The sequence below is a fragment of the Poromitra crassiceps genome (assembly GCF_964638095.1).
Source record: "Poromitra crassiceps genome assembly, chromosome: 29".
Classification (NCBI taxonomy): Eukaryota; Metazoa; Chordata; class Actinopteri; order Beryciformes; family Melamphaidae; genus Poromitra; species Poromitra crassiceps.
The window spans coordinates 9,907,704-9,923,148 of record NC_139641.1 but is presented as its reverse complement, the minus strand read 5'-3'; the positions used below and the strand labels follow the sequence as shown (position 1 = coordinate 9,923,148).

General features: G+C 43.6%; 3 protein-coding genes across 3 annotated transcripts in view; 2 read left to right on the top strand and 1 right to left on the bottom strand.

Annotated features, from left to right (window-relative positions):
- The window catches only part of LOC310800254 (dynein axonemal heavy chain 5-like), a gene marked incomplete at both ends in the record, with an annotated part of 158,174 nt that extends 155,820 nt beyond the window's left edge, over positions 1 to 2,354 (top strand). Inside the window, one exon of the mRNA XM_083662832.1 lies at positions 2,337 to 2,354. Coding sequence (XP_083518958.1) covers positions 2,337 to 2,354 — 18 coding nt within the window. The remainder of the gene's footprint in view (positions 1 to 2,336) is intronic.
- LOC310800169 (dynein axonemal heavy chain 5-like) overlaps positions 1 to 15,445 on the top strand; it is a gene marked incomplete at both ends in the record, with an annotated part of 678,223 nt that overhangs the window by 161,692 nt on the left and 501,086 nt on the right. The gene's annotated exons all lie outside the window — the stretch shown is intronic.
- On the bottom strand, positions 10,466 to 14,370 carry LOC310800253 (tripartite motif-containing protein 16-like; the record flags this gene model as incomplete). Its single annotated transcript, XM_083662831.1, has 3 exons — positions 10,466 to 11,341; positions 11,579 to 12,030; positions 14,364 to 14,370. The coding sequence occupies 3 exons, from the start codon at positions 14,368 to 14,370 to the stop codon at positions 10,466 to 10,468; spliced, it is 1,335 nt and encodes a 444-aa protein (XP_083518957.1).

Sequence of the window (15,445 nt, the reverse complement as noted above, 5' to 3'; positions counted from 1 at the left end):
ACTCGCTCTGTATGTTCCAGCCCAGGATCTCTGGCAGCAGGTGACAGACAAATCCCACCATATCTTTCTTTTCGGCACTGTCCGGCACGCCAAAGATCAGCAGATTAGATTGTCGGCTTTTATTCTCCAGGTAATCCACCTTAGATTCAAGTTCATATAGAGACAGTCCGCATGTCTGGGAACGCCCACAAAATGTTAAACGGCTGGCGCGCGAGTGGGGTAAAACCGCCCATATATCTCATGGGCTGACTCACCAAAAGACGGTGCTGCGGCTCTAAACTACAGGTTTGGGGGTTCTAGAGCAGAACACAAGACGTCTGCTCAGATGTGCGTTTACTGCGGTGGTTAAAGCCCCGATCGTGTCTGCCCGGGCTCGGCTAGCAGCTAAATTCTAACTTTGCTGAATGGATAGAACGGGGGTTTTTACCCCACCCTGACCACGCCCCCAGCCAGGCTGAGCCAGCTAAACCAGCGTCTATGACGAGACGTGGCCTCAACCTATACTGTTTTTTGTAGCACTGTGATCTTCTTATCAGCAACAGCTATATTATCCTTGGTAGCACTCGCTCTTGTTGAAACTTCAACAATTTGATCATTGAGAAGCAGACATGCTGGAATTCACCTGATCCATCCGTTTATCCAAGTCCGTTAATTTCAGCATAACTTCATTCTTGCTGCCTTGCTGCACTGCGTCCCACACATTTCTCCAGAGTCATATCCACAGACATTGTTGCAGGCTCGGGCTGTGCAGTAAGCCAGAGGCAGCAGGTGCGGGTACTCAGCAATCAGAGCGTTTGGCGTGGATATTTCTCAAATGCTTAGAATAAAGGTCGGATTAGATCAAATCCACTTTTCCGTTAGTAACAGTTGAATTGAAATGAATTAACATTCTGCTCCAAAAGGTGTCTCCTTAATTACAGCCAACATTTACATGATAGGCTAGATTAGCAGACTGACTCTGTGGGAGCCTACTCACACACGTCAACCTCAGACGCGGCCATTTTTTTTTTTTTTTTAGCTGCTGGGTCTGTGTGTATGTCTGTCTGTCTGAATGATGGAGAATGATGTATGCTTAAAGTCGAGCTGAACCCAAAAATGACTTTTCTTTTCTTTTAGTTCAAATACCTGGGTATGCAGTGCACATATTTAATAATGTATGCAAAAAAAATCACAAAAGTCTAATTTCTTTAGTTTTTCACACTTTTTCACATCAAAAGTTAATTTCTCAAGATTTAATTGATAACAGTAATGTACAGTTTGCTGACGTCACCTAGCACTATCAAATTTCTACCCCATTTCAACCAATCATATCATGACATGCAGCTGTCAATCAAATCTTCATTTCATGATAATTTTCTCTTCCAAATGAAGTAGAAAATAGTGCCTATAGTGCCTGTCATCAGGCAGAATTCCTATCCCATAAACTAACTACTAACTTGGCCAATTGTTAGAAACATGAACAAAAAACAAAAACTATAATCTCTAAGAATGCAAAGAAATGTAACTGGCTCGTTAAAACGCGCATTCCAGGGATATCGTATTTACAGAAATAGCGTAAAAGGCACGCGCTTGAAAGCGTGGTAGTCAGGGGTCTGCCCTCGGAGATTCCAGGCGGGCGGGCAGCACCCATGCATCGGATTGTCCGCTCGCTCCGCACGAAGCAGCTTAATGCCTGGTACTCCGCAGATCCCACTCGCTCCGCACGACAACACGCTGAATCCCACTCGATTTGGGGGTGGAACACGCCATGATTGACCAATGCCAAAGACAGTCGACAGAATTGTCAAATCAAATCATCGACACGTATATGGTCCGCCTCTCAATTTTTTTTCAGTCTGAAACGGACTCAGATGCACGTGACGAACGGGTTCACCTCGACTTTCAGGTTGGTTAAGCTATAAGGAAACATGTTATTAGAGGTAGAGGTGGGGAAGATGATGCAGCCAGATAACTCAGGAACTCACAGCTGAGACGTTGGGGTTGGGGACTTGTACATACTGGGTAGTGAGTGGGTGTAGCAGCAGTGTCTGTCCAGAGGAACGGAGACATACAGGAGAATCAGGTTATATCATGGTCTATATATATCCCCATCAGATCCACTCAATGTTCTCCCAGTGGAGAAGCTCCAGAGGGTCAGAGTGAGTCTGGAGTGGAACAGAGGAAAACTGTCATTCTCTGATCCTGATACTAACACACATACACACCTACACACACACATACACACCTTCACAAACACATACACACCTACACACACACTTTCACTGACAGGGTGTTTCCATGGTTTAACACTGGGGACGCCCTCTGAAGATGTTACCGGTGATGGTCTCTGTGTACAGAGACTAGTGGGACAGTGAAACAGCACAGTTAAGGGCAGTATTATAGTAGAGTGATTTATGATGTTCGCCACCGGCCATGATCATTATTCTAAACGCGAACCAGTGTTCAGCGGGATAATCTTCACACATGAGGACCACTTTTATGAGTTTTGAAGCTTTTACGTGCCGTTAAAAGGGCGGCTAGCTAGCAAACGGCTAAATGAGACTACACTGTTGAGTCGACGGGGATATTATACGTCAATAACGTCATCACTTCAAAGGACGAACACGGAAATTCTCTTTCCCTCACCTGGTTCAGCCCGTTCAGCCCGGGGTAATCAGTGCACAGCAGCGCACACATCAACAACAGTCCAGGTTGAGCGGTGACGTGACGGGGAAGCCTATGCGACACTGTGTGTAGTTCTGGATTAGCTTAGCACAAGCTTTTTACTTCTTTTCTTTATGCTTCAAAACTCATGAAACTGGTCGTCATGTGTGAAGATTATCCCGCTGAACACTGGTTCGCGTTTGATTAAGCTTGCGTTGCCCACAGACCTTATTTGAAGCATCGTGCCAAAAACCCATTCAAAAATCCCATAGGCAGAAACAGTGAAGAACCAGGAAGTCCGGGACTTCCGCGTTCCGACTACAAAAAATACGTCATCACCAGAGTGCGAGGCTTCTTCCACGCGGCCTCCTCCGCCCGTGCCACGCGTCGGGTTCCCCTTTCCACGTGTCATTGTTCGTCACAAAGTCCACCGAAGCAGACCAAACACGACGTATGATCGTACACAGGCCGAAATTATAAGAAAACTGAGCTTAATAATTGAAGATTCTCACAAAACTCGGGAGCAGTGGAGAGACACGTCTTACATGCTCGATGCTCAACAGCGCCCCCTGCCTTTTAATTCCTAATGACATTCAGTCACTCAATATTCCCATAATGCAGATGATTCCCTCCTCGGTATTCTGCTCTTTCATCATATAATAGAGCTCAACATGCACGGGACTTTTCGTGATGTAATTTGCCCCGGAAGTCAGTTCCGCTTCCATTTTCTCCATAGACATTTCAATAAATCCGAGTAGGGTACATAGAAAAGCGCTATATAAGTCCTATAAATTATTATTATTATAATTATTATGATTATTATTATCAATACCAACTGTTCTGTAACACCCAACTGACAGAAGATCCTCTGACGCCCCACCCACATTATTTTTTGTAATTAGGGCTACAGTAATGCAGGCTAATAATTGTACATTAATGTAGTAATAATTGTAATTGTTGCAATAATTATTACAAATAACAGCAACAAAGAATCTATAGCGGACCCGTTTCTGCTCTGGAGTAGAGACAGAGAGACAGACAGCTGAAAGTAACCTAGGCTATGAGGCACGCAGATTACTGACTAGTACTGTATTAGTCTATCAATCTGACAGACAGGCAGACAGACAGACTGTCACTGGATGCAGAAATTACGCAGCTGCAAGGGGAGAGAGAGAGAGAGGGAGAGAGAGAGAGAGACGGCAGAGACGGGTTGCCATGTTCGTTATCGATAACCCCCGAAGAGGCAGATTTTTAAGAGGTTAAAACGTTACATAAACAGCCTAAACTAGTCTAAAATAACAAACCAATAACACAACTCCACAATACAACCCTGACAAACTTTAGAAACAGCGTTTTAAATCCTAGAGTAGTCTATAATATAGCCTACCATTTGCAAGTAATTCCAAATCCGTTTAACTGGCAACCTGAGGAGGGCTGCACGTGCAGCAGAGTGAGAACGCAGAGAGCAGCAGGCTGTCATGTCAGCGCAGTATACTTTCACTTTTGTCACTCTAACTTCAAGAGCTTCAAAAGTATATTTAGCGGTAGAATTTCAAAATAATCTTTACACAGGATGAAAGCCAAGGCTTTATTTTACTATAATCTCATGAAACACCAAAACAGCAGAAATAAATATTATCTGATAAAATCGCGTTTTCTAGACAAACAGCCAGCGCGACAAGCGACTGATTTGGTCAGAGCTGGTCACATATTGCCATTGGCAATCTGGCCAGGACCTGGGAGACTGAGGATAAGTTATGTAGTGTTTTACATGATATAGAACACTTCACATGGGAGGTGAGTTCGAGCCCTCGGGAAATACAAATGATTATTTCCCATATAGCGGATGTGGGGAAATAAATTATTTCATTAAAGATACACCTGAACTGGAAAGTGGGCACTCAGAGCTGATTGGGTTTTTCTATAGGAAAAGGCCTAAAATACAGCATTTTATTCTGGGAACAATTGCAAAGTGGTTTATTTGGCTGAGGTGTCTACAGTAGCCTACGTCTGCAATTTGAACTCGTTTAGGGAAGTTGGAGTAGATGTATTTTTATATGGGTAGGAAACCAGTGGTTTGAGGCGGCTGGTGGTTGACACTCATGTCCCGCCGAGAGGTCAAAAGGACTTAAACGAACGGAACAGAGCCTAGAGGAAGCAGGCCATTCTACTTAAGGAAATTACATTTCAAGTTATTTATTTTATCTCAGCTGGATCATTTCAAGTCCTGGATAATAAGATCTTGTGGAAGCGTTACTTTGAACAAGAAGTGTTAGATTTGGAATGACTGATATTTGTGCTGTGCTACGCTATATGCATTAATTAAAAAGCAACTTATATGTGCCACTAACTGATCTCATCTCTCTTATTTGAACGGATGTCCATCGAATAGGAAGCAGTGGTTTAAAAATGATAAGAACAGGCCATCTTTTAAGGTTACTCTGGAGGCCTTTGGGGTGACGAGCTTAAACGACCACCTGACAGGGGAGGTGTATTAAAACACCATCAGGTTAAGCGAGAATTGTCATTTTAAGGGAAAAAACTTGAACACGACCTTAACCAGTGCGGATGAACACATAGTTAGAATCAATTCCAACACACACAACAACAGATAGTGCTAGAGGGAGCCACCGTTAACTCAAGCGATCTCTCCTACGGTGTCATCGGCCACTGGTTCCGAAGGGCAGACCACAGCAGGTCGGGCTTGAGGATCGGAGGTGGTTAGCGGTTGGACGAATCCCTCTACCCCGCGGTATACTAGTGAGCTAGGCATTCTATACCGTAGCAGATGTCCATAATAAAAATGACCAGCGGATAGTCTAGCTATAGAAGAAAGAGGTGTAACCCGCATCGATACGCTGTACGGCATTATCGAGCATTATTAACATAAGTGAAACTAAGCAACACATAACCGACTGTAACAGCAAATGTAATCTTTATCCTTATACTTAGTGTGTTGTGTGTCTAATCTGATTTCATATTTAGCCTTTATTCTCATATTGCTGAGGCAGCCAAATCAGCCACTGCTTATTGCTGTGACATTGGAAAGAAACATCCTGTTTGCCTTGTGTATTTTAACTGCTGCTACCTGTTATTATATCAATTATTATGATTCAAATCATATACACACCCAGCCACTCATCCATCCACCCCCCACACACACACACACACACACACACACACCAACACACCCACACACACACACACGCACACACAGGCACACGCACACACACACGCACACGCACACACAGGCACACGCACACACACACACGCACACACACACACACACACGCACACACAGGCACACGCACACACACACGCACACACACACACACACACGCACACACACACACACACCAACACACCCGCACACACACACACAGGCACACACACGCACACACACGCACCAAATACATAATCCAATTAAGAGCAAGACACATTGCTCATTACGATATATATCTTAGTCAGACAAGTAACTATCAATTACACGTATGTGGACAGTAACTTCTGTCTAACATTTTTCTTGAAAGATGAGAAGGACTGTGACATTTTGATGAAACCATCGAGCTCCTTCCATATCTGCGGTCCTCTGCACACGATACTCAGGCTAGTGCTTTTACATTTTCACTTTTTCCACCTAATAAGATTTTTTCCCTGCTATCGTACGTGTGCAGGGGAAGAAGGGAGAGTAGGACGAGCTCACATCAACCAGAGTTGATCCTGTTTATGACCTGATACACTGTGCAAGCGTTGTGCTAAATATTGCACTCAGATAACCTCACAGTGCGTAGAAGAGTGGGCCAGTGAACTCGGACCAGTAAATTGCACGTATATATTTTATGAGATGACTGTATGACACTGTCCTTTCACTTGCAAAAAAACTTTATTACCATTATCATCAGGTGATCAGGTTAAAACAGTTTTACCTGATGAAGGTCCAAGGACCAAAATGATGTGTCAGTAATAAAGTTCATTGCAAGTCAATGAACTGTGGCGACTGTAGAAGAAGAACAGCGGCGGCTGTAGCTCAGGAGGTAGAGCGGGTCGTCCACCAATCGCTTTGGATGAAAGAGGTCGGTGGTTCGATTCCCGGCTCCTCCAGTCTGCATGTCAAAGTGTCCTTGGGCAAGATACTGAACGCCAAATGACTCCTGATGGTCAAGTCAAGTCAAGTTTATTTGTATAGCACATTTCATACACAGAGGCAATTCAAAGTGCTTCACATAAAATGGTTGACAGGAAAAGAAAAGAAGAGAATAAAATGGACATTTAAAAGCATCACAACAAAACTTAAAAAAAACGAGTATAAAAAGTGCATTAAGCAACAGGCGCAGCAGTTGCAGAAAGAGCTAAAAACTTATAGAGGACTCATTGGGTTTGCATAGTAGCTGTCAGCAGTTAAAAGCGACGGTAAACATAAAAGTCTTTAGTCTATTTTTAAAAGTAAGTAAGGTTGGGGCAGATCTGAGGTCTTCAGGCAATTTGTTCCAGCTAGCAGAAGCACAGTGTGCCAGATGGTGTGCCAGTACCCTGCATGGTAACCTGCCGCCATCGGTGTGTGAATGGGTGAATGTACCTACTGATTGTAAAGTGCTTTGGATAAAAGCGCTATATAAATGCAGGCCATTTACTATTTAACACATTCACTGCCAACAGTTTTTTTTACTGTAGGTAGCTTCTGCCAAGGTTTTTTTTGAGGATTCTGGCTCATCTTTCAAGAGCCGAGGATTATTTTCTGCTAGGAATTTGTGAACACAAAATATCTCAAAAGAACTAATAGAATGTGTGCTTTCTCTGTCTAAAAGAGTTAGTTTGTAGAGTTAGTAGTTATGTAGGCATTAGCAGTTGAATACAGCATGGTTTCAGCGTCTGAGAAGAAAAGCTGAGAAAAATGCATTTTTGTGAAATTCGATAGAACAGTCACTTTAACTATTTATTTTTGGCATCAGTGAGACATCAGACATCTAAACAATAGTTCTTTGAACAGTAATTTCCTCCATAACAGCACCCTCACCCCCCTCTCCTCCAAACTCCTCCCTCCGTGGGTGTGTCTCTGGTGGCTTTGCAGCGTTTGTCACAAGCGAGTCTCTCCTGCCTGTCTGTGCTGCCTGGCTGCTGGCGGCCGCTCTTTGGGCGAGTCTGGATGGGGCTCGTTTTTCGGTTGTGAGCTCAGCTGGAATGAAGCTGCGTGCGATTCTGGGCTTTCTGCCGGTGTTTCAAAGTGTGTTGCACCCATAATCTATTATGCAAATTTGCAGCGTTTTCGCCAATCCATTTTCATGAGAATGGCTTCCTCACGCTGCTGTTTTTGCTTGGCTTCGTCTAGTCTGGAAAGCACTGTCGCCACTTAGTGGGTCGGTAAAATAGATTATACACATTCAATACCTCCCATATTTTTATAGGAGATGTAAAAGGGTTTGATTCACGTCCCACCGTCAAAAAAAAAAAAAAAAAAAAATTGACGAGATATCTCGTCCACGGCAGTCAACCGTTGGTTTCTGCTTGACGAGATATCTCGTCCACGGCAGTGAACGTGTTAACTGTGTCCGGGAATTCTCTCTTCTCTCGCCTATATGGACATTTCCTCTTACGCACGTCTCCAAGAAATTGAAGGTGTGCGCGAGCCTTTACAGTCGAGGTTTGTGTTTTAGGGGAGAAATAGAGATCCAAAGGGACCACCTACTTCCTGCTTCAGCACTGTAGCCTACCAGAGATTTTCATCTGCCATTTATTTTCCCATAGACATTTCGTAAAATGTTTATAAAAATAATTTTACCTCGTCAAACCAAAAGGTTCAGCTATATTTAGAATCCGGAGAGACCATAGAAGATTTCACTTCGACCAAAAAAAAAAAAAAAACGACAATCGTTAAATCCGATTTATTTTGTGTTTTAGTCCGGGTGAAATGTTATGCGATCTCTCCTGTTTCTAAATATATCTGAACCGTTTGGTTTGAACAAGTAACTCTTTTTATAAGCATTTTACGAAATGTCTATGGGAAAATAAATGTCGGAGGAAAATCTCTGGTACAGTGCTGAAGCAGGAAGTAGGCGGTCACTTTGCCTCTCTATGGCCTCAGTTGTACTGTCATATACTGTACATTCCACCCTATTTATAGCAGCTTTGAGAGACTGCCTGAGATGAAGCAATTCAATGCAATTCAGTTTAATGATGACACATGATGACAACAGATGATCAGGTGACTCTGATCCAGTGTCCAATAACAACTTAAGAGCAAAGTCAGCAAACAATAAACACCAAAGATGTTGCACAACATCAAAAAGCCCCAATGATATCACACACACACACACACACACACACACACACACACACACACACACACACACACACACACACACACACACACACACACACACACACACACACACACACACACACACACACACAACAATGGCAAACACAGAATACAGAAGAAAAAGCTGATTGATTCTTGGGAGAAGACAAAAAGCCACCATTCATATGTGCAAACATTAAAACCTGCTACATGATTCTGGTTCTGTTCAAACATTAAAACCTGCTACATGATTCTGGTTGTGTTTTTCCATCGACAGAACATATTCACTTGATCCACACAATGTGTTAAAGCAGCATGTCAGCACTGTGGATGAAAACAGTGAGTGCTCTCCCTATTGATTATAACAATATGAATGATTACATTTAGTTCAGTTTTCTTCAAAAGTTAAAATGTCTGGAACAAACTCAACATATGAACAACTATTCAGATATAATAAAGAGAAGACTTGTAGTGCTGCTCCAGTAAGGCCCATGCAGTGGAACAGAAACAGCAGGAAATATTACAGCAGCAATACAAATATGCAACAAAGAAAACAAAACTATATAGACCACACAACAGCTTATGGATTAATCCAAAAAGTCTGTATAGTGTCTATACTTTACTTAGATCGTTAGATTTTCTTCTATATCAGACACAGGTTTTCATTCCTACCTGACATGTTTCGACGGCAATACTTGCCTCTTCATCAGATGTGTCACTAGATGGTGAGTGACGTGTCTTAAACAGCTGATGTTGTTTACAGAGGCGTGGTCGTGTAAAATATCCAAGTGGGCCTCTATTACTCTTCAAGAAAAAAAAAAGTTATAATCCTTAATTTGAGTATTAATGGTGATATCCATCTGTTCCATGTCTGTCCCCTTTATGTTAGATGCTCATGAGGACCGCAATGGAAATAAGCCTGAGGCTTTCTTGTGTTTTTATCCTCGGTGATTGTCTGTGCTTGTATCTGTACCCTGTGTATGTTGACATTCACCAAATAAAATAAAATCAAATCAAAGTCGTCCTGTCAGATTTGACAGGACGACCACGCCCCCCGCTGTCATTTCGATTCACAAATATCAAAAATCGATTATTATTTTTTTTTATTATTTTTTTTTATTTTTTTATATAATCAAATAAAACAGAATGGAAGTACATGCAGTTGTTTATTTTAATTATGGATTATAATACAATGCAATTCCAAATGCACTTTTATTTTAAAAGTAGCCACACAGTGAGAAAAAAGAAAGTGAGAAAAAATAAATAATGTATTGCGGAAAAAAGTGATGCATCGATTTAAGATGCATCGAGATGCATCGATAATCGTAGTCGAATCGAATCGTAGCCCTCTGAATCGTAATCGAATCGAATCGTGAGGCCAGTGAAGATTCACAGCCCTAATCCGCACCCAGGACAACAAACACCAGCGCTGGATTATGGAGGCGGTGGAGATCAGGAAGCGGGTGCAAACGACGATGAACCGGGACGAGGGGGCTTACATGCTTTCCACCACCTGGAGCAGCGTTCTCAAACGGCGAAATGACAGCGGGGGGGTTTACACAACTCAGCAGTGCTTTCCATGCAATGAAGCCAAAATCCAGGATGGAGAGGCTGAGTGAATGTGGTCTGGACTCTGTGGAGGAGAGTCATGGTTTCAGAGACGTTGTAGAATGACAGAATACCTGCTCTGTGATCCAGGTACACTCCTACTCTGGAGGAGGGAGGAACTGAGATGAGAGTTGTGATACTCTTATGTTTGAAGTAGCAACTACTGCTGCCACACTCTAATGACCAAGACTTGTCATTTTTTCCAAATCCACTTTCACTCCCTCCTGTTCTGCTAATATATTTATATGAGACTGCTATTGAAGGACTGCCGCTCCACTTCACCTCCCAGTAACAACGTCCAGTCAGACCCTCTCTACTCAGGACCTGCCAGTAGGAAGTGAATCTGTCTGGGTGACTAGAATATAACTGTGCTTCTCTCATGCGTGTTGCTTTTCTGTCCCCCTCAGATAATAACAGCCATGGGTGTGCTGTGTTTGGATCCAGTGTGATCTGATGTGAATATTGTAAGAAGTCAGCTCTGGTCTTGGGCTCTGGTTGTGGCAGTAAAACATCCACTTCAGTCACTGTCAGTGAGATCTTAGGCCGTTCCTCTGTCAGAATGTCCTGTAGTTTATCTCTGACCTCTGACACAGCTGCAGTCACATCTTCAAAGTAGTGCAGAGGACGGGTATGGATCCTGGGTGAGTCTGTAGCTTCACTGAGACGTGACAGCGAGGAGTAACTGTGGAGGAAGTGGATGTGATCCTCTGTGTGTGAGAGCTGCTCCAGCTCAGTGTGTTTCCTCCTCAGCTCAGAGATCTCCTGCTTCAGCTTCTCCTGAAGTTCTTCAGCCCGACTCACCTTCTCTTTCTGCTGGGATCTGATCTGCTGCTTCACCTCAGAGCTTCTCTTCTCAATGAGACGGACCAGCTCAGAGAAGATCTTCTCACTGTCCATCACTGCTTTATCAGCAGAGAGATTCATAGCCTTCAGGTTCTGTTGTAGCACCTTCACGTCTTCCTCTCTGCCTTGGAGTCTCTTCTGGATTTTTTGCCGATTCCCCCCGAGCTCTTTCTGCCTCTCGGCCCTTTCTGCTGCAGCTGAGACTGTGTCGTGTCCCTTATGTTCGTCCACGGAGCAGAGATAACAGATACACTGCTGATCAGTACGGCAGAACATCTTCATCACCTCGTCGTGACGAGAGCAGATGTTCTCCTGAAGCTTCACGGTGGCTTCCACCAGCTTGTGTTTCTTAAAGGTAGAGGATTCATAGTGAGGCTGGAGGTGCTGCTCACAGTAAGAGGCCAGACACATCATACAGGACTTGAGGGCTTTCAGCTTTCTCCCAGTGCAGAAATCACAGCCCACATCTCCAGGTCCAGCATAGCAGCGATCAGGAGGAGCAGCTTGGAGTCCGGTCTTCCTCAGGTCCTCCACCAACTCTGCAAACATGGTGTTTTTCACCAGGACAGGCCTCGGTGTGAAGGTCTGTCTGCACTGGGGGCAGCTGTGGATGTTCTTCTTATCCTCTTCCTCCCAGCAGTCTTCAGTAGATCCAGACAGATCGAACAGCAGAATTTTGCCTCGTCCAGCTGAATTCCTTGCTGCGCCATTTCACTTCTCAGTGACAGTGAATCTCAGGTAGGTTCACTTTCAGATAAAAGTTGTGCTCTGTTCCAAACCAAAAATGGATTCCTTTTCTCCGTGTCGTTGCTGCTCTGTGGTGAATGGGCTCGTTAGCTCTTACACATCACAGCAGCTGTTTACACCCATCTTCAAACCAGCACATATGATGTGAACACAATGGAACTGGCTCAGTGCTGTTTGAGAGCAGGAAGAAGAGGGAGGAGTTATCAGGTGTTTCATACCAGGAAGACTTTGACCTGGTTTATAATTCACCTCATGCAGCCCCGCCCACTTGACCCATTATATCACAACACACCCACGCACACACCCGCACACACACAGGCACACGCACGCACACACACACACACACACACACACACAGGCACACACACAGGCACACACACGCACGCACACACACACACACACACACACACACACACACACACACACGCACACACACACCAAATACATAATCCAATTTAGAGCAAGACACATTGCTCATTACGATATATATCTTAGTCAGACAAGTAACTATCAATTACACGTATGTGGACAGTAACTTCTGTCTAACATTTTTCTTGAAAGATGAGAAGGACTGTGACATTTTGATGAAACCAGCGAGCTCCTTCCATATCTGCGGTCCTCTGCACACGATACTCAGGCTAGTGCATTTACATTTTCACTTTTTCCACCTAATAAGATTTTTTCCCTGCTATCGTACGTGTGCAGGGGAAGAAGGGAGAGTTGGGACGAGCTCACATAAACCAGAGTTGATCCTGTTTATGACCTGATACACTGTGCAAGCGTTGTGCTAAATATTGCACTCAGATAACCTCACAGTGCGTAGAAGAGTGGGCCAGTGAACTCGGACCAGGAAATTGCACGTATATATTTTATGAGATGACTGTATGACACTGTCCTTTCACTTGCAAAAAAACATTATTACCATTATCATCAGGTGATCAGGTTAAAACAGTTTTACCTGATGAAGGTCCAAGGACCAAAATGATGTGTCAGTAATAAAGTTAATTGCAAGTCAATGAACTGTGGCGACTGTAGAAGAAGAACGGCGGCAGCTGTAGCTCAGGAGGTAGAGCAGGTCGTCCACTAATCACTTTGGATAAAAGAGGTCGGTGGTTCGATTCCCGGCTCCTCCAGTCTGCATGTCAAAGTGTCCTTGGGCAAGATACTGAACGCCAAATGACTCCTGATGGTCAAGTCAAGTTTATTTGTATAGCACATTTCATACACAGAGGCAATTCAAAGTGCTTCACATAAAATGGTTGACAGGCAAATAAAAGAAAAGAAGAGAATAAAATGGACATTTAAAAGCATCACAACAAAACTTTTTAAAAAATAGTATAAAAAGTGCATTAAGCAACAGGCGCAGCAGTTGCAGAAAGAGCTAAAAACTTATAGAGGACTCATTGGGTTTGCATAGTAGCTGTCAGCAGTTAAAAGCAACGGTAAACATAAAAGTCTTTAGTCTATTTTTAAAAGTAAGTAAGGTTGGGGCAGATCTGAGGTCTTCAGGCAATTTGTTCCAGCTAGCAGAAGCATAGTGGGTAAATCCAGCCTTCCCATGATTTGATTCGATCCTAGGGACAGTTAACTCATTCAGGGCCAAAGACGTCTTTGACGTGTTATCAGGAATAGCCCAGAGGGCCAATGACGTGTTTGACGTGTTTTTGTTTTTATTCGTGCAGCGCGTAGTTCAAACACTTCCCCAGCCTGTGACATGGTATCAGGTCCCTAAAACCTCAAAGACAACCGACAACACGCGATCAAACACATACTGCAGCTGTTGTTTTGAAATTAGCAGGAGGAAAAACAGAGAAACGCGCTTCCTTGTAGAGAGGAGAAACGCCATTGAAATGCCCCTCGGCGCGCTGCACTGCTCGCCTTGCTGCAGGGCGAACCTGGATTGTTCGCAGTAGTCAAACCCGTGACGAACATGATCGATCCGGTTCCAGCGCCTGGTCCCAAAGCCAAGCCCGACCCGTTCCTGTGTCGCAGCATTCGTCCCAGCCCGAATGAGAGGAGGAAAACGATGCGAGGCAGAGGAGGCTAGACGCTGATCTCAGACCAGATGGGTGTTCCCCTCCTATGCTAATTTGTGGGGCGATCAATAGTGTTCCCTTGGAAGGAGGTGCGATGGACAGATCTCTCTCTCTCTCTACGGTTCGTAGCGTGGGAGCAATTCAGCTATGTATTTTTCCCGGACACAGTGTGCCAGATGGTGTGCCAGTACCCTGCATGGTAACCTGCCACCATCGGTGTATGAATGGGTGAATGTACCTACTGACTGTAAAGTGCTTTGGATAAAGGCTCTATATAAATGCAGGCCATTTACCATTTAACTGTGTCCGGGAATTATCTCTTCTCTCGCCTATATGGACATTTCCTCTGACGCACGTCTCCAAGAAATTGAAGGGGATAAATAGAGATCCAAAGGGACCGCCTACTTCCTGCTTCAGCACTGTAGCCTACCAGAGATTTTCATCCGCCATTTATTTTCCCATAGACATTTCGTAAAATGCTTGTAAAAATAATTTTACTTCGTCAAACCAAAAGGTTCAGCTATATTTAGAATCCGGAGAGACCATAGAACATTTCACTTCGGAAAAAACAAACAAAAAAAACAACAATCGTTAAATCCGATTTCTTTTGCGTTTTAGTCCGGGTGAAATGTTATGCGATCTCTCCTGTTTCTAAATATATCTGAACCATTTGGTTTGAACAAGTAACTCTTTTTATAAGCATTTTACGAAATGTCTATGGGAAAATAAATGGCGGATGAAAATCTCTGGTACAGTGCTGAAGCAGGAAGTAGGCGGTCACTTTGCCTCTCTATGGCCTCAGTTGTACTGTACTGTACTGTACTGTACATTCCACCCTATTTATAGCAGCTTTGAGAGACTGCCTGAGATGAATCAGTTCAATGCAATTCAGTTTAATGATGACACATGATGACAACAGATGATCAGGTGGCTATGATCTAATGTGGAATAACAACTTAAGAGCAAAGTCAGCAAACAATAAACACCAAAGATGTTGCACAACATCAAAAAGCCCCAATGATATCACACACACACACACACACACACACATACATACACACACACACACACACACACACACACACACACACACACACACACACACACACACACACACAAACACAACACAACACAACACAACACAACACAACACAACACAACACAACACATACACATACACATACACATACACATACACACACACACACCAATGGCAAACACAGAATACAGAAGAAAAAGCTGATTGATTGTTGGGAGAAGACAAAAAGCCACC